The 20,767-nt window shown below is 42.0% G+C and overlaps 5 protein-coding genes across 5 annotated transcripts; 3 read left to right on the top strand and 2 right to left on the bottom strand.

The window, feature by feature from the left end:
* Window positions 1-6,912: 6,912 nt before the first annotated feature.
* EAE98_004378 (uncharacterized protein) lies at window positions 6,913-9,707 on the bottom strand (the record flags this gene model as incomplete). The annotated part of the gene is made up of 6 exons (XM_038951998.1): window positions 6,913-7,930; window positions 7,977-8,194; window positions 8,287-8,398; window positions 8,452-8,734; window positions 8,796-9,168; window positions 9,255-9,707. 6 exons carry the CDS (start codon window positions 9,705-9,707, stop codon window positions 6,913-6,915), a joined length of 2,457 nt encoding a protein of 818 aa, XP_038811534.1.
* Window positions 9,708-10,303: 596 nt separating this feature from the next.
* Window positions 10,304-11,149, top strand: EAE98_004377 (uncharacterized protein; the record flags this gene model as incomplete). The annotated part of the gene is made up of 3 exons (XM_038951997.1): window positions 10,304-10,445; window positions 10,500-10,789; window positions 10,844-11,149. 3 exons carry the CDS (start codon window positions 10,304-10,306, stop codon window positions 11,147-11,149), a joined length of 738 nt encoding a protein of 245 aa, XP_038811533.1.
* A 673-nt stretch (window positions 11,150-11,822) lies between these two features.
* EAE98_004376 (uncharacterized protein) lies at window positions 11,823-13,156 on the top strand (the record flags this gene model as incomplete). Its single annotated transcript, XM_038951996.1, has 4 exons — window positions 11,823-11,856; window positions 11,910-12,269; window positions 12,332-13,073; window positions 13,132-13,156. 4 exons carry the CDS (start codon window positions 11,823-11,825, stop codon window positions 13,154-13,156), a joined length of 1,161 nt encoding a protein of 386 aa, XP_038811532.1.
* Window positions 13,157-13,474: 318 nt separating this feature from the next.
* Window positions 13,475-16,250, bottom strand: EAE98_004375 (uncharacterized protein). Its single transcript, XM_038951995.1, has 2 exons — window positions 15,652-16,250; window positions 13,475-15,597 (listed from the first exon to the last, which is right to left on the bottom strand). The coding sequence occupies exons 1-2, from the start codon at window positions 15,913-15,915 to the stop codon at window positions 13,870-13,872; spliced, it is 1,992 nt and encodes a 663-aa protein (XP_038811531.1). The 5' UTR covers window positions 15,916-16,250; the 3' UTR covers window positions 13,475-13,869.
* A 1,029-nt stretch (window positions 16,251-17,279) lies between these two features.
* On the top strand, window positions 17,280-20,690 carry EAE98_004374 (uncharacterized protein; the record flags this gene model as incomplete). Its single annotated transcript, XM_038951994.1, has 4 exons — window positions 17,280-17,456; window positions 17,523-18,711; window positions 18,762-20,099; window positions 20,149-20,690. The coding sequence occupies 4 exons, from the start codon at window positions 17,280-17,282 to the stop codon at window positions 20,688-20,690; spliced, it is 3,246 nt and encodes a 1,081-aa protein (XP_038811530.1).
* Window positions 20,691-20,767: the final 77 nt, after the last annotated feature.

Raw genomic sequence — 20,767 nt, 5'->3', positions numbered from 1 at the left:
CATCTATACCAGATTACCAGATTATCATCAATCAATCAATCAATCAATCATACTACAGAGTACTACGAAGTATGTACTAGGTAGGTATGTGCAAGCATTCTGATCTTCGGTACCTACCCTACCTTGAACCATCAACCCTTCCAAAAACATTCTAGCCGAACCACCGAGCCTTATGCTAGTGAGAATGAGAAATTATGTATCGTGTGGACTAAGACTAATGAGGAAGAATAAGGAAGAATAAGAGTAAGAGTAGGTATAGTGTGATACAATCAATATCACATTTGTGGAATTGGACTTTTTGTTAGTCTGTTCTGAGGGTATGTTGTGTTGTATGTGTGTGTATATGTATATGTGTATGTATATATGTATGTATCTGATATAGTGTGGTGTATACTGAGATCTAGTTCGTTTGATCTAGATGAGTAATGTGATATTATGTTATGTTATATTATGTTATATTATATTACTAAAGAAAGAGAGAAAAAGGAAAAAAGAAATAAGAATAGAAAAGATAATTTATTGATTTAATTAATTTTATTAATGCTTGAGCTAAACGAATAGATATTCCTTAATGAATTTATTTATCTATCTATAATATATCTGATGAGATGAGATGAGATTGAAATTATGAGAAAAGATATATCTATTTATATTTGAGGTTATAGGTGATAATGACTAAATGATAGATACTATATAGTTAAGTCTTATTCTATTCTCTTTCTTAGTAAGGGAGATAGAGAGTTGTATAAGTAGTAGGTTTTAAGTAGTTATTTACTAGTATATATTTATTTATATATATATTCTCAGATTAGATTCTTATATACATATATATATATATTCAGATATATAGATATCCTCAGATACTTATATATATATATACTTATATTTCCTTAGATATTTATATACATATATATACATATACATATACTTATATTTCCTTAGATATTTATATACATATATATACATATATATACATATATACATACTTATATATTCTTAGATATTTATATATATACATATACATATAAATACATACATCCCAAACATCCTAAACATCTCAAACAAAATCCAAAAGACAAAACAAAATATAATAAACCAACTCAACCTCCACTCACCTCCCTCCTACTTACCGCCCTACCACTCCCGGGGATCGCGAATGTTTCCTTCCTATCCCTCATTATCTAGGTAGTGATCATCACTGCGCTGTCAAAGCACACATAGGGAAATGATATTTATCTAAATTAAGTTGTGAAGATCTTTTTTGGGGTGGGTTTGTGATTTAGTTTTTGTACTATGTACTAGGTAACCTTAGGTTGGTATCTCACGGACTTTTTGGGTTGGGTTGGGTTTATTGGTGCTTGGTGTTTTTTTTGTATTGTATTATATTATATTATATATACCTAGATATCATTGGATTGGGAGTTTTGAGGTAATGGAATGGTGATGGAATGGAAATGGAAATGGAAATGGAATGGAATGTTGATTACCTACCTATCTATTCAGTATCTAGTATTTAGTATATACATACTCTTTCTTGAACAGAGAGTCAGTACCTGCGCAATACATATCTAGATCAATACTTTCAGAATCGAGAGAATCCAAACGGTATGATGATATGATACACGTATCAAACATACTCAAGTGAGTAGCAACAAGTACAAACAAGTACAAGACCCTTTTTCTATTTCTCTTCTTGATTCATCACACTCACTCACTCACTCACCCAGCTAACGTGCGCAAAAGAAGGCTTGAATCCGAGGTATGTCTCGAGATTTTTGTTCTAGAATTTCTCGTATGTGGCTTCGATTATCTGAGCCATGCATTGCTGGGTAGGTACTAGGTAGGTATCTGGTATTCAATTCAATTCGATCCAATTCGATTCGATTTCAATATGGTTAATCTCCTTTCACTGGCCTACTCTGCATGAAGCTAAACGTTTGAAAGTGTATCTTGGATATCGTATCATATCATATCATATCGTCTCTCGTATCCCATCCTTATTCTCCCACGTGATCGGAACTCGGATACCGGACATCCCATTCCAAACACAAATTCTGTATTACAAGTTTACAAGCTTACAAGTTTACAAGTTTACAACCCCCTTTATTACTAATAGAACATGCTTAACATGCTTAACATGCGTAAACTGACGAGATTAGATACGTAGTAGTATGTAACGTTAAATAACTAAAGTCATAGTGTGTGAATATACTTTGCAGATGACATGAGAGAGCCATGCGTAGAGCATCTCTTCACGGGAAGCATTGGTCGATCGATCAATCGAGACGTTCTGGAGATGGAGATGGAGATGGAGATTGTGGTGCTAGAAATGAAATATAAGGTTGGTGCACCTTTGATATTGTGCTTGTGGGATTTAAAACTGTATGTATCATGTATGGTACATTTACGGTTTACGGGATTTATTTATTACGGAATTGGGTAAATGGTCGATTTGCATATTGGGAGATTATCAACTTATTACTCTGTACTTACTTGGGTGCTCACCTAGGTGCTTACTTTATCGGGGACCGCACTTCCCCATACATGCATATCGGACCCCCGCTTTTCGGTGTTGGGAACATGGAATGCTGGGGTTGTGGAAGAGTGGCTTGGTGATGGAATGAATGGAATGGAATGAATGGAATGAGTGGAATCAATAGACATGACATGGATAGATAGGGATGATGTGAAGCCGCCCCACGTTACACGTTACATACGAGCATGGAGATGGGAGGCTCGCGAGCATATCATGAGGTAGATGGATAGATGGGGATAGACAAGCTAGACAACAACATCACTAGATAGATAGACAACATACATACCAATACAGACAACTCGACAACTAAATAGATCACCTCCACAGACACCTCCACACCTCCACAACAAGCCAAGCATCCCAAACTCAACAAATACACCTCTGAGATCATCTTTGCAAAACTCATCAATTGAGAAACACACACACACGCACACAACAACACAACAACACAAAAACTACAATCGATGTACCGAGCATACTATGTGTCATTGCGATAGGTAGTGTACGACTGTAGTATACATGGAAGGATCCTTAGCATGGAAGAAAGTCTTAGGTAAATTTCAGCTGGGGATTAGCGTTGATGAGATGGGTACGGTACGTGATACCGAGTAAAGTAGATCGATCGCAAGACTTGAGTTTTTTTTCGGTTTTGCTTTTGGGTTTTTCTTTTGTTTTTCGCGTGCTGCTGGGTCTGTTAGTTGCATGAGTAGCTGGGTGGATGGATGGCGTAGATTGTATGGTATGGTATGGTTTGGTATGGTTTGGTTAAGCATGATGTGATGTGATATGATATGATATACTAGTATGAAGTATAGAACATGGAGCAGTCTGGAGTCTGGAGTAAGAAAACCCAGAGACACATGGATCCATATCTAAGATACATCGAGAAATTGCTACATGAAGTAAAAGTAAACACTAAATAAATAAATAACTATGTATCTACCTAGGCATGCAAATCAGGAAAGAGACATACACAACAAGGATACAAACCAACCCAAGTGTCAGTCAAAGCACAAGTTGACACCGGGAGAAACAAAAACGCAAAGGACGAAACAAAGTTTCAATTAACGGGGGCTGTTGTGGTATCAGGTGTCAGTCAGGTGTGAGAGATCTGAGGTCTTCGGTATGGAAATGGAAATGGAAACACACGCACGGCATCCGAGGAATGGATCGCGCTCACACTCACACTCGCACTCGCACTCGCACTCTCGGGCCTGGTTTGCGGAACGTCCGCTGACGGGCGGGATTGCATGCGGAGTGGGACGTTCATGGCTGTGAAAGTTTCGAGCGAGGGACTGTGCTGGGTTTGGTATTTCGCTGCGTTCTATTTTCATCTCGGGAGTTGGGGGTGGTGTATCGTACATATTTGGGTTGGATTGTGCAGTATGGATGTATGTATGTGTAGCCTTGGCTCTTGGTAATCATGGGAGGATTTTAGATAGGTACATAGTTATGTGTGTGCCGTCGGTAGGTAGGTATGTATAACTTATATGCAAGGGGTAAATATAGGGTAACTTCTTCCTTTAATTCGTAAATCGTATCGATTCTTTAATTCTACATTATATCTCTTGCATATTCTCAAAATTGTACCATATGAATCATCAATATTATTATTCCTACTAATAATCCTCTTCTTCCTCATAATATCGAAAACTCTAAAGAGAAATAAATTCCTTTCCTGTTTCGATACTCATAAACATACGATTAAAGATCTGGTACCTACCTAGGTAGGTATAGGATAGAATCCTAGCGATCGACGGTATGTGACAAGTCCACGGGTTGCTAAGTCAGTAGCGAGGATAGCTCCGAGCATTAGTCCCAGAATCCGATATACTTTCTCACTTGCGCCAACGATCGATCTTCACGAAAATTTTAAAATGTCGTCGCTCTGGGTCTCTGCTGTATGTAAATGGATGGGATGGGATGGGTGCACCATGATCTGCGACTATGACAGCGACTAGGTGTGCTCTCCTCGAATGATCGAGATGCGTTCTATTCATTCATTTCATTCATTTCAATAGCGATGGAACGTTGGGTTACGTTTACGTGAAATGCATGGTCTGGTCTGGTCTGGCGTTGTCTTGTTTGGCAGGAAAGAGTCTGGTGAGATAGATAGATAGATAGCTATTCTCTCCCGCCCGAGTCATATGAATTTTGACAAGTTCGTACGCGAAGTCTAGACGACGAGACAAGACTTGTAGCTTTTGGAACACGCTCTCTCTCTCACTCTCCCAGGTAAGATTTCAAACTTATCTGCCAATTCAAAGCTTAAGTTTGGGGGGGGGACAACCTCCAAGTTTGCGAATGGTGCTAGGAAGAATTGGGATATCGTGGGGACGGGATACATCTAATTATCCTTTTTCCATGAGAGAAAGATCTTAAATCTGGGATTGGAGGTTCCACTATTCATTCATACTATTGATGCTTATTTGAGACGAAATAAGAATAAATGGCTTCTCTTTTAGCTTTTTTTGGTTTTTAGAAAATGATGGTTTTATTTTATTTTATTTTATTTTGGAGGATTGATTGGATGTTGTTAATGATGTAAATGTTGATGTAGGTAGGCAGGTAGGTAGAGATAGGTGCCGCTTGCTAATTGTTAATCTCTGGCGATGTGATTGTACCTATGAGCCTATGAACGAATTATTTTCTGTTACCTACTTATTGCTATGATTACCTACCTTGCTGTTATCTTACCACCTTCCTTCCTTCCTTTCTTTCTTTCTCCCTCTCAAAATCCAATAATTCCCCATCCCCATTGCAATTGAATCCCGTCAAGCACACAATCCCACTTCACCTTATCTACTCAGTACATAACACCACCCCCAACACCAAAACCTCACCAAAAGATAATCATCAGACCCCTCGGACCGAAGAAAATCCAATCCCTCGCTTAATATCCAATTAGTTCATTCAAATCTCTCTGCACATTTAACCTCCTCCCAACGGGATAAGAATTCGTATCGAACATCCAATCAGATCCCTCACCTTCCCAGTCCCCTATCTTCCCCTCTCGTTCTTTCATCATCACCTCCATACCTAGCTTTTACACATTCAGCTATCGCACCATAGCTCGCTCCTAAGTGCGAGTATTGGTTGTCCCCTTATCTGCATCGTTGCATGTGTCGTCATCTCAAGGTTTGTACGAAGGATGTGGTGGTGCGGGGTCTTTCGATACCTAGGTAGGTAGGTAGGTAGGTAGGTGGGTAGTCACCTGTAATTTGTTTGGATGCTTGAGGATAGTTGCTCTGGGGAGTAGATAAACTTCGGGGTGTTGAATGGATCGTAGGGGATGATGGTCATCTGATTGATGATGAATAATGATGAGATAACTTTCGAGGCTGATTTGGTTATACAGTATGTCTGTGTGTATATCTGTATCCGAGAATATTTATGCAAGATATTATCTGCTACCCAGCGATTTCCCAGACATTTTGAGAGAAAGAGATAGTGAGTGAGATATCTATCCCATCACCCTCCATGACCGGACTCAAACAATATCAAAAATTATTTTGTAATTTCTCAGGATGAGATCGTAGAGAGGGGAAACAGCACGTTCGATTGCATAGTTCATTCGGGTATTGAAGAGTGCATAGAAATAAGTATTCATACCATCATACCGAGTTTCACAAATGGGAATCGTGAATTCATCACTCCGTGCTTTCTCATTTCTTATCATTTTGCACAATATCAAAAAGCCCTTCCTTTCATAAATCCTCCCAAGAGAATAATCTCACAGCTTGGAAGGAGAATGTGCTTGATATTCCTGGCTGTGGCGATCCTCAAGCAATATATCTACGAATGGGTTTCAACCATTTCTATTCCTTGTCTTTCGTACGTACGAGCCGGGGAAATTATGCAACCTCTTTAGATAAGAGAACACAAGTTTTGGGTCTCTAAATAATGGGTATGGGAATGGTCAGATTCGTGAGTATTTTAATCGATTGGTCGTTTGAAAAGTACAGTACAGTGCTACTCTTCGTATCGCGTCGAAGAATTGTTCTTACCAGGTAGGATCAATTCAACATTGTAGACTGCACGGTATTGATTGATCTTTCTCGATATCCCAAACAAAATCAAATCAATCACGAAGAGGGGAAGTTGAGCTCCCTTTCCAACAATTCCCACCATGAATGCATGAGATTGTTGTTTTCCATTAGGCTAGATATCCCGATGTTTTCCAAAACCCGCCAAATGTTGTCATCACACCTTGAACATCATCGACAATCAATCGCGTGAGATACATCATTAGGTTCGACATCCCAACATCATGCTACCCATGGGCATTATATCCTAAGTACCTGGGTCCCTAAGATACAAGTTTCACATGATATGTTCCCCTTGTTTTCCCTACATCTTAAAAGTCTTCCCGAACCTCATCGTCGAGACAACTCATCTAATTTCTCTTTCAACTCTCCAACTTCAGGACTAACACTCTCACTACTCTTCAATGTCATCACCGCTCCCTTCTGTGCAATCTCAATCAATCCATCTCCCAATTCACACCCTCTCGCCAACCCCGATATCAAGACACCCATAAATGTATCACCAACCCCATTAACACTAACCACATCACCCTCTTCAACCTTCTCTGCCGCTGGGAATAACCTCATGTATACACCACCCACTTCTTCATTTCCATTAGTACAACGCGATAGGATATATGGAGCATGATCCGGATCTCGAAGTCGTGGATCAGTAGGCGATAATATAGAAGTTAGTAAAACTCCTTGAGACCCAAGTTTAGTAAGAAGAGTTGGAATATAAGGAAGTAGTTGAACAGCTTTGACAGGAATTCCTTGGTCAGTGAGATCCTTGGATGTCATCTGTACGAAACGATCTCGAGCACCGGTGCTAGGAATACCAAGAGCATCGATTGTTTGCCACCATTCGTCAGTCTCGAATTTACCGTGGGTAGTGGCGGAATCGTGCATAGAAGTAAGTTCATGCTCATTAGGAGTTGCGAGATCCACAATATTGTTTGGGAAGACGGGAAGTTTATTGGCCCTGAGAGATGAGCTGATAGGGCGTTCAAAAAGACGTGCGGATTTGATGGTTGAGACGGGTTCATATGCAATCTTGATGGAAGATGAAGATGATTTCGTGGCGCTCAAGAACTCTTGAATGACTTCTGATTGCCAATTTGCGTCTATGATGACCCATTTTGTGGAAGATATAAGAGACTTTAGTTTGCTGTGAATGGTTCGAATGGATGAGTCATTGGATGGCCTAGCAAATATATCCATATCGGCCATGGCTATGACGAGATCTTTCTTTCCATCGTTAATGGCGACATACTGAGCTGTGCGGTAGTCAGTGCCTTTTGAACATATTGTGATATCATCGGTATTGATTCCATTGCTTTGTAGGCTTTGAAGTATCGATTTTCCAGCCCTAGAATTATCAGAATCGGTTGATGACACGCTTGTGGGTAACTCACTGGTCATCAGAAATAAAGGTATATAGACTGACTGGCTCCTTGCTACTAAGTTGAGCTGCACGTAAGACGTTATAACCAACACCACCTATCGATGAATGGATTTTCGCGATATTCGATGTATGCATCTGAGGAGAAGAAGCCCCTGTCGATTGCGTGGTACGAGGAGTATAGTCACAAGCGAGATCTATAGCTATTGAGCCTACAACGACTATGCTGGGCTACAGGCAATAAAGAATTAGAAAGCAGTAATATTCTAAAAAGTGGGTTCCTCAAAAAAACATTGTGGAAGGCAAGGAGGATTATTGCAAACCTTTGAAGTAGAGACACTGGAAGAGGACAGTTCTAAGCTAGGGTGATTGGGGTCTATCTTGTTTATATTCGCTGTAGAGGAAGGCCGTGTGAGGACTTTACTAGTGTTTTCCCTATGAATATCTATTGAGCCAATATCAAATGTTTGATCCCAGGCATCACTAACCCGCGTGTTCTTAACCTAGAAAGCTCAACTGCTACTTTTGTCGCTATTTTGACATTGGATTCTATCAATGCCCGATTTGCTGCAGTGCTATTACCCTTTGTAAGTTCTTTGATCCTTGCCAAAATGAAGGGAGTATTTGAGTGGCCATGGAAGCCCTGTTCGGCGGCTTCTTGGACTGCTTGATCGATTGCCTTGTCAATTTCAGATTTGGGAAGAGAGAATTCTTCAGGAATTGGATTTGCAAAATGAAAACCGCTAGCAGGTCTGAAAAAGTCCTGGGCATCTACTATTGTTAATCATCGCTTACTAAATGGAAATTGACGAGGAATAGAGTCAAAACTTACAGATAATGGCAGCAGCTTCTTCAGCATTTTGAACAACCATAGGACTTTTAACACCACTATCACGAGTGAAAAATGCCGGATAGTCGATCGGTCCAGTACGTCCATCTGCAAATGTGAAGACGCCGGCTCCTTGAGTCTCTAGATACTCCAATGTCCGAGGAATATCCAGAAAGCTTTTACAACCACTGCTGATCACGGCAACTGGGGTACGTCCAAGTTCAGTGAGGTCGGCAGAAATATCCATACTGTCCTGACCTCCACGATGAACGCCACCTAGACCGCCAGTTCCGAAGACACTAATTCCAGCTTTACGTGCTAGAATCATGGTACCAGCAATTGTAGTACCACCAGTAATCTTGCGTCCGGTGACCCCCTGATTACCGTTAGTTTATTGTCATTTTTACCCAGAAGAATATAGTATGTTAAAATGCACAGATCAGCACAGAAACTAACACTTACCAATCCCAAAATATAAGGTAAATCTCTACGAGAAACCTTCATAGTCTCCGGTTTACCAGCGGCAGATGCAATAGCAATCAATTCCTCCTTGTTTAATCCCACACGTGCAACACCGTCCAAAATTCCAATTGTTGCTGGAATTCCTCCATTAAGACGAACAACATCCTCTAAATCGAGGGCCAACTTGACATTATCAGGATATGAATATCCGTGAGTATAAATGGTGGTTTCCAAAGCTACAACTGGTTTCTCATACATCGTAGCCTCTCTCACTTCCTCAGATACCTTAAAGAGTCTACTCTCAGCACGTCCAAAGCCAGGCCTTTGAGATCTCTTTTGATAACTGCCACGCCCTTGATTAGAGGGGTTGCTGAAATGGCATTTGGATAATAAGGTGCTGGTTGACACCGAAGAGATTCGGATCCCACGTGTGGGCCGGAGTATGGAATTCATAATGTGAAGCACTTCAACATGTAACCGTGATGTAAGATGAGGAATTCAATGATGTACCAGTAAATGAGTCAATCATGAGAAGATTATATCTTCACGGCCGGCCATTTGTTGGACTTATAACATCCGAGTGTATTTACCAATGAGGTGTGGACAAGACAGTGAGTGGGGTGTGAATAGAAGCCTGTTAAGTTTATTGATAACCTTATTTTCACGTGATATATCTGTGACACATTGGAAGGTTCAGAAGGATTTTTGACAGATGAAGCGCCATCGAGTAGTAAACTCAAGCAATGCAATATATTTGATACAAGCCGAGTCTCAATCAAAATTTGATTGGACTTCTTCTTCGATATTTCGGAATCAGTTGACCGAACCAATCAATTTGTTGATTTGAACACTGTTATGCATAATTTATATTAATTCGTAAGGAATATTTAATTCAAGAGATTGGAACGGAAATTTGTCCCCTGGTCGTTATTTCGTATATTGTCATGCTGATATTACATGTAAAACCAACTGCCCATTCTTCCTTTGACATGATGTATCCATTGCTTCTTTGATTTTCTGTACATTGTATTGCTGAGTATCTTTTCGCCATGGCGGCATTACATTCCATCCTTCTTTTCATTTGTCTCTGCGTTCAAGGTATTTCCTCTCAAGAAATTGTCAATGGACAAATTTATACTCCCGGTATCGCGATAGTCGATGCGCCGCAACCAAATACACCACTTGGAGGGGGTAAGTTCTCATAAACACCTAACTTTGGATGTTGGATGTTTTCTAATCGTTTAGATTTCCTACAAGTTGCGCTAGATGTCTCCTCAGATGGACAGCTTCAACTTCCACCCTATCCGAAGAACGCTGTCTCGGAGATCTATAACATCACCATGTTTCTCTCCAGTTATACTACAGGCAAAAACTTCACAATCTCAAATGGAACCGCGACGGCAGGAAATGCGAGCTTAGGCGAAATCATGGCTCAAGAGTCAAGTAGCACAGTCAAACATGTAAACTGGGTTTGGCCTGACTGTCTTGTTGGTGATGGCACATCGGATAAAAACACTGCAAGAGGGGCATATAACGTGCGTCCTTGATATCCATCCTATGCTCGTGAGCCAACTCTAACAATCTTGTAGATTTCCATCCGTCAAAACTTCCGATTGAATGGAACTGATCAGTACACAATTTTCGACCTGCCAATTCAAGTCACCAACTCTATACCTGAGCAAAGTGATAGACCTTCTTGTGATTCTATCAATAATGATTTGATTCCTTGGGCAACATTAAACGCGTCGGCAAATAGTTTTACTCGTATTGCAGGAACGGCCATACAAACTACTGCCTCTTCACAGGATGGAATTGGTGCCGGAAGCTCCATCGATTGGAGAACTGGTGTACATTATATATGGATAGGAAGTCTGGTTATGATGTTTGCGCTATAATTTCTAGAACATCGAGTCAAGGGTTAAGGGGGGTAGATTCTGTACTAATTTCCAATCTAATTTAAGTTTCATAATCCACCGACGCATCCTTAGAGTCCCGTTTCCGTTGCATTAGTTAGTTTGAGAGCTAGCAAGTCCGTGGAAAGCTAGCAACCAGTTAGCCCGCAGCTTCAAGTGTCCTTCGGTTATATTCTCCCATAGTAAAGGTCACTTGGTCTCCCACAAAGTGCTATGTCTAGACAGTTTTATTTTCTCTATGTTGCTAGGTAGGACTTCGGGGCATTCGATTGGAGTCGAAAGAAAAACCGAAGAATTTGCCGATAGTGAAATCCAGGATTAAAGCAAAGAACGAGAAGCTTGCGAAGTGTTATCACATAGGCCCATAATACCTACACATCTCATGGGGAAACCTACGCGCTAGACCCCGCTCCCCGCAATTCAAGACTCAAATCCTTTCCTCGGTTGGCAAACTTTCCCTATTCTGATTGGCCAACATGTGCTTCGATAAATGCTAAGCCGGATATCTGGAATATCATAGTCAAGTCAAAGGTAGTAGCATTCCTGTCAAGATATTCTCTTTTCTCCCCTTTCATCCCATTGAAACTTCATTATCAATTCGTCTCATCGACAAATCCTCATAACTCTCAATAATATTACACAACAGACGGGAAATATGCCAATGCATAACGGATGGCTTCCACGCGAAGGTATAAGCTTAAACTCCCTGTACTCGTAGCACCAAAGCTCACACAACATATAGGTTTCCGAAGCGATTCCCTTGGTAGCCTCATCAAGAAAACGGCATTAAATCCCGCTTTTACATTGGTCTTCCTCATTCTAGCTCGTTACACTAAACGGGGAAATGATCTTTCGATTCTTCATGAAACGGCCTTTTCTCGAATTCGAAAACTCTTCTATTTTGGGATTGTCAGATTAGTGTCGAATTATTTGGAAAGAGGCGTGCAGAATAATTGGGTAGATGATGTATATGATTGGAAGAAAGAAATTGTGTTGATCACCGGTGGTGCGGGAGGGATCGGTGGTCAAGTAGTAAAGCTTTTAGCAGAGAAGGACATCACAGTTGTGGTATTAGATGTGATCCCTATGACTTTCGAGACGAGTATGTCACCCTACCTATATATTGCGGAACCTTCAATTGGGTAATACTAACACCTCTCCAAGCACCAAATGTGCATTACTACAAATGCGATATCACCTCCCCATCCACCATCGCCACAACCGCATCTCGCATCCGCTCCGAAGTCGGTAATCCGACCATCCTCATCAACAACGCGGGCGTCGCGCGCGGAAAAAGCATCCTCGACTCCACCGAGAAAGATATCCGGTTTACCTTCGACGTCAACACGCTCTCGCACTATTTCACTACCAAGGAATTTCTCCCCTCCATGATCGACAAAAATCACGGCATGGTCGTCACAATCGCCAGTCTCGCCGCCTATCTCCCCGTCCCAAACATGACCGACTATGCCTCATCCAAAGCCGCCGCGCTATCTTTCCACGAAGGACTAACCGCTGAACTCCTCACCAAATACAACGCGCCGAAAGTAAGAACGATAGTGATTAACCAGGGGTATACGAAAACGGCACTGTTTCAAGGATATAAAAATGATGCGACGTTTTTGCTTCCGACGCTGGAGGTGGACACGGTGGCGGAGGAAATTGTCAAGAAGATTTTGAAGGGGAAGAGTGGGCAGGGGATTTATCCTGGGTTTGGGGTTAGTCTCACGTGGTTGAGAGCGATGCCGGGGTGGTATCAGAATAGAGTGAGGACAAAGGGACAGGACATTATGACGAATTGGAATGGGAGACAGGTGGTGGATGTGGATGAGTTTTATGAGGAGAAGGAAAAGGATGGGAAGGGGAAGGAGAAGGAGAAGGGAAAGCGGCTTGAGGAGGAAAGCGGGTAGGTTTTCCTTCCTTCATTTGTCCCCCGGGTGGAATTGATGGGCTAATTGATTTAGATCGACGGTGTTGGTTAATCCTTGAGTTTTGACGAATGAGAATTTGGCTTGTGGTGTTGTTGATATATCAATGCTATTGAGTCGGATTTATGTTTAAAGTCGTGGAATTTGAATCAGGTTTTTGAGTACACTTCTAATGGAGCGATGGAAGTATCACTCTAGCTATTGACGATCAGCATTATGAATCGCAGAGCAAATATTTAGGCCGTTCAAGTCTATCTAGGCATACAGAATAACATTTTTCAATACTCTCCTCGACATCACAATCCCCTTAACTCTTAATCATGAACACTTCTTAAATATGAACGAGTAAGGCAGCATTGTATATTTGGTCAACAGGACAAAAGATTGATATTACAAATAGCTTTACTAAACATTTTTTGAAAGAAAAAAGCAAAGAATACCACTCAAAGACGCAATCACAAGAATATCGTTAAACACAGAACAGGTAATCATGAACATTGTAAATTTTAATTTATACGTTTGAACCCTACTCAATCACTCATCATAACAACTCTCAAGTTGCACGCCCATATGGTACCCAAACAAATCCCAATCATCAATCAGACTGGGCCTTGAAGCTTTCGTATAACGCCCAGGATATCAACTCTCAAACGCCGGATTCATAAACTAAGAGTTGTGCCTACGACAAAGATAACCTTGACGCCAATCGCTGGACCAGCGTTTCCTTTTTCCTTAAATGCAATAATGTACTCATACAACAACATATTTTCTTTCTTAGGCAGAAACAGAGACCATTCTGGATGCTTCCAACAAAGGTGCAGTAGCTGAGGGACCGGGGGCATTCTCCTCAGCAATTTCACCACCAGCTTCTCTTTCAGCCCAAGCACCCCAAAGACCTCGTTTGCCTCTAACACGGATTGGCCCCCCTAGAGAGTTTTCTGGTTGCTCAACCTTAACGGCATCCTTGGTTGCGAGTACCAAAACTTCAAAGAACATCTTGGTAGCATCGGCTTTGCTTGTTGTACCTTCTGGTAATAAGTCCTGGAAAAGTACGCTGGCCTTCTTGCGCTTGTCTGGGCTGTTGGCTGCCTCATCGCCAAATCGTTCACGGAGAAGATGAACAGCGTGAGTGGTACCGAGCGATACGGGGCCGCTATCCGCAGGGTGTACAAGAGGTGCGGTTGTCTCGTCGAATTGGTTGCCTGGACTTACGCTGCGAGCGTCTCTTAAGCCGGCAGTAGCGTTGTGTTCGTCATCGTCAATGTTGATATTGAATTCATCATCACCCCCCATTTCAATGATTGTACCATCAGCAGCAATCATCGTGTCGTCCCGACCTAAACCAGCATCACCAGCAAGATTGGCACCAAGATCCTCTTCCTCTCCAAGATCCAAACGTGGTGATTTGTTGGCACCTGGTTCTTGCTCACCATCCACATCAGCAACACCACCATCACGCTTACGCTTCAAGTCTCCTGTCCTACGAACAGCATCGAGTGAAAGCATCCCACGAAGCTCTGGTGCCCAACCCATACTTCTTCCTTCACCCATAATATTAGAAACAAATCCACCATTCTTTTGCATTTCCATTAATGCCAAAAGTTGAGGATCACGGGGAAGGAATGACTGAGGACGTAAAATAGCCTCGTGATTCTTCTGCAATTCTTGAATAGCATGCTTAGAAATGGTAGTATCATCATCAGGCATCAAAGGTTTGAATTTTCTAGCACGTTGAGCCGGTTGGCGGAAGATTGATTGTTCTGTCTCATCTTCTGGTGCGAATAATCCAGATCCTTCTCTTTGTTGCTGATTTGCTTCGACTTCGGCAACAATAGTTTCGTCGATATCGGAAAGTGGCGATTCGGAAATGCGAAGACGCTCAAGTTCTGGAGCACGTGGAAGAGCAGAGATATCTGGTTCTCCACCAATGTTAAGCATGTCGATGTCCCCATCATCATCACCGATGTGGAATCCAACATCATCATTACCAAATCCGAGGTTGATTGAATTTTCACGATCTCCATCATCAAAGACATCCTTTGCTCGTGGTTGGATATCCAATTCGCTGAGTAAGTCATCTTCAACAGCTCTTGCTGCTGGTGCATCTCGTCCGAATTCGAGACTGATATCAGCTCCAGATCTATCAGCTCCAGTCGCCTTAGGGTTTATATCGTCGAGTCCAAAATCAAGACCCAAATCAAGATCATCGTCTAATGGTTCTAAAGCAAGCTCATCCTCATCTGCGTTGTTATCTTCGACACTATTTTGTAAGAATTGACTATTGTTGAACTCGTCCTGCAAGTTTATATCACGGCTAGCACCTCTTCGTTTGCGACCCAATGTCGATTCTTCGTCCAATTGGGAAAAAAGGAATGATGCATCAGGCATCGGTGGCATTTCGAGGTTATCCCCTTCAGTAAGCATATCGGGAAGCATGAGAGCATCTCGAGAAGGCATATGTAGTCCGGCGGGAATATCATTGTTACCGGAGAGACGGAAGGCCTAGGTTGGAATGGTTAGTATTTACATTGAAGCTATTGGAATATTAAAACGTACCATTTTAATTTTTATGAGAGCTTCATTACAATCATCCAGTAAATAACGCGCTTTTCGACTATAAATTCTGACTACTCCTAGCAAAAGTTGACCACTTAGACGTAAAGCCATTGGTGCTTGATTAGGTGTGACGATAGCTTCAACACTATCCTTGACGCTGGCTTGTAGAATATGATTTTTTGACAACTTGCGCTCTAAATTTGCCGAAAGCCAGACACGAGCCAAAGGCCCTGTCTTGCTCAACAAAGTCTCTGAATAAAACATGGTGATAGCAAGAAATGTATAGCGCCCTCGCGCGAGGAAGTGTAAGTTTTGTTATGTGGATTCAATAATGAAAACGCGTGTATATTGCCTATTGTTGGCCGTCGACTCTTTCGTTCGTTTGATGGCGCGTCGAGGATATTGATTTTGACAGCTCTCGATGAATATGTGATGTGAATTAAGCGCGTCGCGGCATTAAATTGTAGCAAGAAGCCACAGGTATCGAAAGAACAATATAGCAATCGTAGCAAAGAATTGATTGTAGTGCTTTAATGCGATGCGACGACGACGACCAGGTGATAAAGCTTAAGAAAGGATGGGGGAACAGGTGGGTGGGGAGGTTAATGTTTGCGCAATGAAGATTGAAGAAGAATCAAGAGGCTGGGATACATTTTGGATTTTTAACGCTAAGCTATTAATGGCTAAAAGCTTCGTCAACAAGTGGGTCTAGAGCCTAAAACCGTAATCTACACGTGACATTTCTAACTTTCTATATTTACCTACCTAGGTATTTATCTATTCAATACCATATGCAGTTCGAGCAAGAGAGAAGGACAAAGAGGGAAAACTTCAACCAACTGATATGTGAACCGGGTGTGAAGTCTGATAAATAAAACAGTACGGTAGCAATATCTATCTAAGCGAGCTGGGCAATACTGACCTGACCTACTGGGTATGAAGTATGGCAATTTGATGTAAGATAAAGTCTCGACCGGGTGCATATTTATTTTATAACAATTCACTGGTGGTTTCTCTTACGGAGCAACGGTCTTCTTGGTTCTACATCTTTTTCCCCTACAGAGTATATATCTCTAGGTACTAGTAGGTAGTGCTTATTCAAACTTTAAACCCCCTTCCCAGGACTTCTAGATTCCAATTCCAGGCCCAGAAACCCCCTTGGAGAAAGTCCCGCCCAGGCATGCGACCTCACTACAGGGGAGGATATACCAAAAACCCTAGACCGTGCTCAGCTCACTGCAGATGCTGATTGCCTACTGGGTATAATACCTGATACTGGATACTCTTCTACTTTTTGAAACTGGTAGGAAAAGTTATTACGGGGAGACGACACGTAATTCGATAATTACTATGGATCAAAATCTAAAAGACTATCAACCAATTCTTTGAGAAATACAATTACACTACTTTCAGAGATCAATTTCTTGCATGTTGGAGTTGGGAGGAGCTCTCTTGTTTTGTTTAATGGGTGGCCTTTACTCAAATTCTTAACTTACCACATTTCCTCTTTCGTTTCGGCCAAACTCGCATGCCTCAGTGATAGGCATTAAGCATAACGACAGCATATACTGCTGCTCGTTACTTTCGCAGACGTTAAAAGGGCTTTCTGAATAGTTGGAATTGAAGCTATGTCGTGGCCGCGCCCTGCAAGATCTGGCAGTCCTTCGGGATCTTTATTGCCCATGGTCAACCTTCCATCCGCGAATGGTAGAGAGCCAATTTCAGAGCCATCTTCGAGACCAAGGTCAAGGGATAGAGCCAATTCAAAGAGCAGACATACTCGATCGTCCTCAGCGATGGCCAAAGTTAGTGAACGCCCAATTTCAGCTGAACCAGAAAGGATCCCGACTAATACGACTAATGCGCAACAGTCAATAGCAGATGAATTTTCCGGTCTCACACCCGCAGAAACCGCAGAACGATTACAGACCTCACTCACGTCAGGTTTGACACCCGCAGAAGCTCTTGCTAGATTACACGATCAAGGACCGAATGAACTTCCCCACGAACCTCCCGAACCATTATGGCTTCGATTTGTGAAGCAATTCAAGGAAACGTTGATTCTGTTGTTATTGGGTTCAGCTGTTATGTCAGTAATAGCTGGAAACAAAGATGATGCGATCAGTATTGCCGTTGCAGTTACAATTGTGGTCACAGTAGGATTCGTACAAGAGTATCGTTCTGAAAAATCGATTGAGGCATTAAACCACCTGGTCCCCAATCATGCGCACATAATACGAGGAGAAATGAGAACTACAACCCCTAGAACACCTGCATGGCCCCCTAGCGCCCGAGATGTCCCAGAGACAGAAGCATTGATGGCAGACTCTGGATCTGACGCGGATTCTAGTATGGCAGAATCTGTATCACAAAAAATGATGGCATCGAAATTGGTTCCTGGAGATCTCGTTTTATTTACTACTGGAGATCGTATACCTGCCGATATCCGTGTCACAAAAGCTTCAGATTTGACAATTGATGAATCCAATTTAACTGGAGAAAATGAGCCTGTCCGAATCACTGCGGAAGCTAGACATATCGATTTTAGACCCGGATCTAGCTCACTAGAACCACCCACATCCTCCGATTATGCCTCTCCTGCCAGTGGAGCTGTAGGTGCAGATATCAGATTAAACAGCACGACTAATATTGCTTTCATGGGAACACTTGTAAGATCTGGACATGGACAAGGAATTGTCTATGCAACAGGTGGAAGCACTCATTTTGGAACAATTGCTGCAAGTGTATCGGAAACGGAGAGTCCCAGAACTCCCCTACAGCTTTCAATGGACGATTTAGGAAACCACTTAAGTCAAGCTTCTTTCGTCATTATTGCGGTAATCTCTTTAGTTGGATGGTTACAAGGAAAAGCATGGTTGGATATATTCACAATTTCGATATCCTTAGCTGTTGCAGCTATCCCTGAAGGTTTACCAATTATTGTTACAGTCACCCTGGCTCTTGGCGTACATCGAATGGCACGACACAATGCTATAGTGCGAAGAATGCCAAGTGTGGAAACTCTAGGATCGGTCAATGTTGTGTGCAGTGATAAAACAGGTATGCTTAATAAATCATATATCTTGTTCGGAATACTGATTATTCTCCAGGTACTCTTACCATGAATCATATGACTACTGTTAAAATGTGGTATTCTGATGCCGAAGCTCCATTGGATGTTGATTCGGATGATGAGACAGTAGAGTCTAAAGCTGATACTGTGGCTCTTCGTATTCTTCGCATCGGAAATATAGCTAATAACGCACGTCTTACTCATCTTCATGCTCCATCAGCATCGTCAGTCGCTATTTTATCCTCTACTCAGGGTCGTGCTTCAGGTCAAGTCTTGAAAAGCAGATGGGTCGGTCAACCGACTGATGTTGCGATGCTTGATATGCTCGATCGATTCAGAGAGCACGACGTCCGTGAAGGCTTAGGTCATCGTATTGGGGAAACCCCATTCAGTTCTGAAAGAAAATGGATGGGTGTTACCATTGGAGATCTGGGCCCGGAAGGTACATCGAGTCCAAAAGAACATGCTTATATTAAAGGAGCTATCGAGCGAGTTTTGGAAAGGTGTGATACATACCTTACAAAAGACGGTCGTGAAGTTCAGTTGGATGCTGCAAAGAGACAACAAGCTTTACAAGCTGCCGAAAAGCTTGCTTCTGAAGGACTTAGAGTTCTTGGTTTTGCTAGTGGCCCAGTTGCCAGGCAAGCCAAATCATTGGCTCCAACTAGCCGAAGTGTAACACCAGTCTCGAAATTAGACCACCATGTGTCTCACAGCGAAGACGTCTACAATGGTCTCACATTTGCTGGATTAGTTGGCATGAGTGATCCTCCACGAACAGGTGTTTCGAAATCGATTCGGCGACTCATGCGGGGCGGTGTTAAAGTGATCATGATCACTGGAGATGCTGAAACAACTGCCCTCGCTATTGCAAAGAAGCTCGGTATGCCTATTGCAGCACCACGTGCGCATTCAGTAAACTCTGTAGAAGTTAGACCAGTCTTACGAGGTGATGAGATAGATGAGATGACCGATGAAGAGTTACAAGCCGCCATAGCCAATACTTCCGTTTTCGCCAGAACCAGTCCAGATCATAAGATGAAAATTATCAGAGCACTACAAGCTCGTGGTGATATTGTCGCAATGACGGGTGATGGTGTCAATGATGCACCTGCCCTCAAGAAGGCTGACATTGGCATATCTATGGGTTTGCAAGGAACAGATGTTGCCAAAGAAGCTGCAGATATGATCTTGACTGATGACGATTTTTCAACCATTCTCAAAGCAATTGAAGAGGGCAAAGGGATTTTCAGTAATATCCAAAATTTCCTTACATTTCAACTTAGCACAAGTGCTGCGGCACTCAGCTTGGTTCTAGTCTGCACGTGTTTGGGATTCAAGAATCCCTTAAATGCGATGCAGATCCTTTGGATTAGTAAGTTAATTTTGGGTTGTATCACATATTTGTACTAACAGTTCTCTAGATATTATCATGGATGGACCCCCAGCTCAATCATTAGGCGTGGAGCCAGTGGATCCAGATGTTATGAATCGACCACCCCGGAAGAGAAATGCTCCTGTACTTACAAGAGCATTGATCACTCGAGTCCTTACGTCCGCTACCATTATCATGTTAGGTACCATGGCAGTTTATACTCACGAAATGCTTTCAGATGGCAAAGTCAGTAAGAGAGATACAACCATGACATTTACCTGCTTCGTTCTTTTCGATATGTTTAATGCGTTGAACTGTCGTTCAGAATCAAAGTCTGTCCTCAGAGGTGAGGTCGGGTTATTTTCAAACAAGCTTTTCAATTGGGCAGTATCGTTGAGTCTTGGTGGACAAATACTAGTCATATACTTCCCCTGGCTTCAGGAAGTATTTCAAACAGAAGCTCTGGCACTTACAGATTTGGTTGGCTTGGTTATCCTAACAAGTTCTGTATTCTGGGCGGATGAAGCAAGAAAATGGTGGAAATCAAGGAGTAGGAGAAGGCTTGGTAGTGGGTATAGTCAAGTCGTATAAATGAAATATGGCTTTTAATGCCTATTGTATACATAGATTTAGTATTGCATAGATTCCCAAGCGTATACATTGTAGTA

This window comes from Botrytis deweyae (assembly GCF_014898535.1).
Source record: "Botrytis deweyae strain B1 chromosome Unknown BDEW_008, whole genome shotgun sequence".
In the NCBI taxonomy this organism is placed as follows: Eukaryota; Fungi; Ascomycota; class Leotiomycetes; order Helotiales; family Sclerotiniaceae; genus Botrytis; species Botrytis deweyae.
The sequence above is the reverse complement of the archived record's forward strand: the minus strand, read 5'-3'. Positions and strand labels throughout refer to the sequence as shown.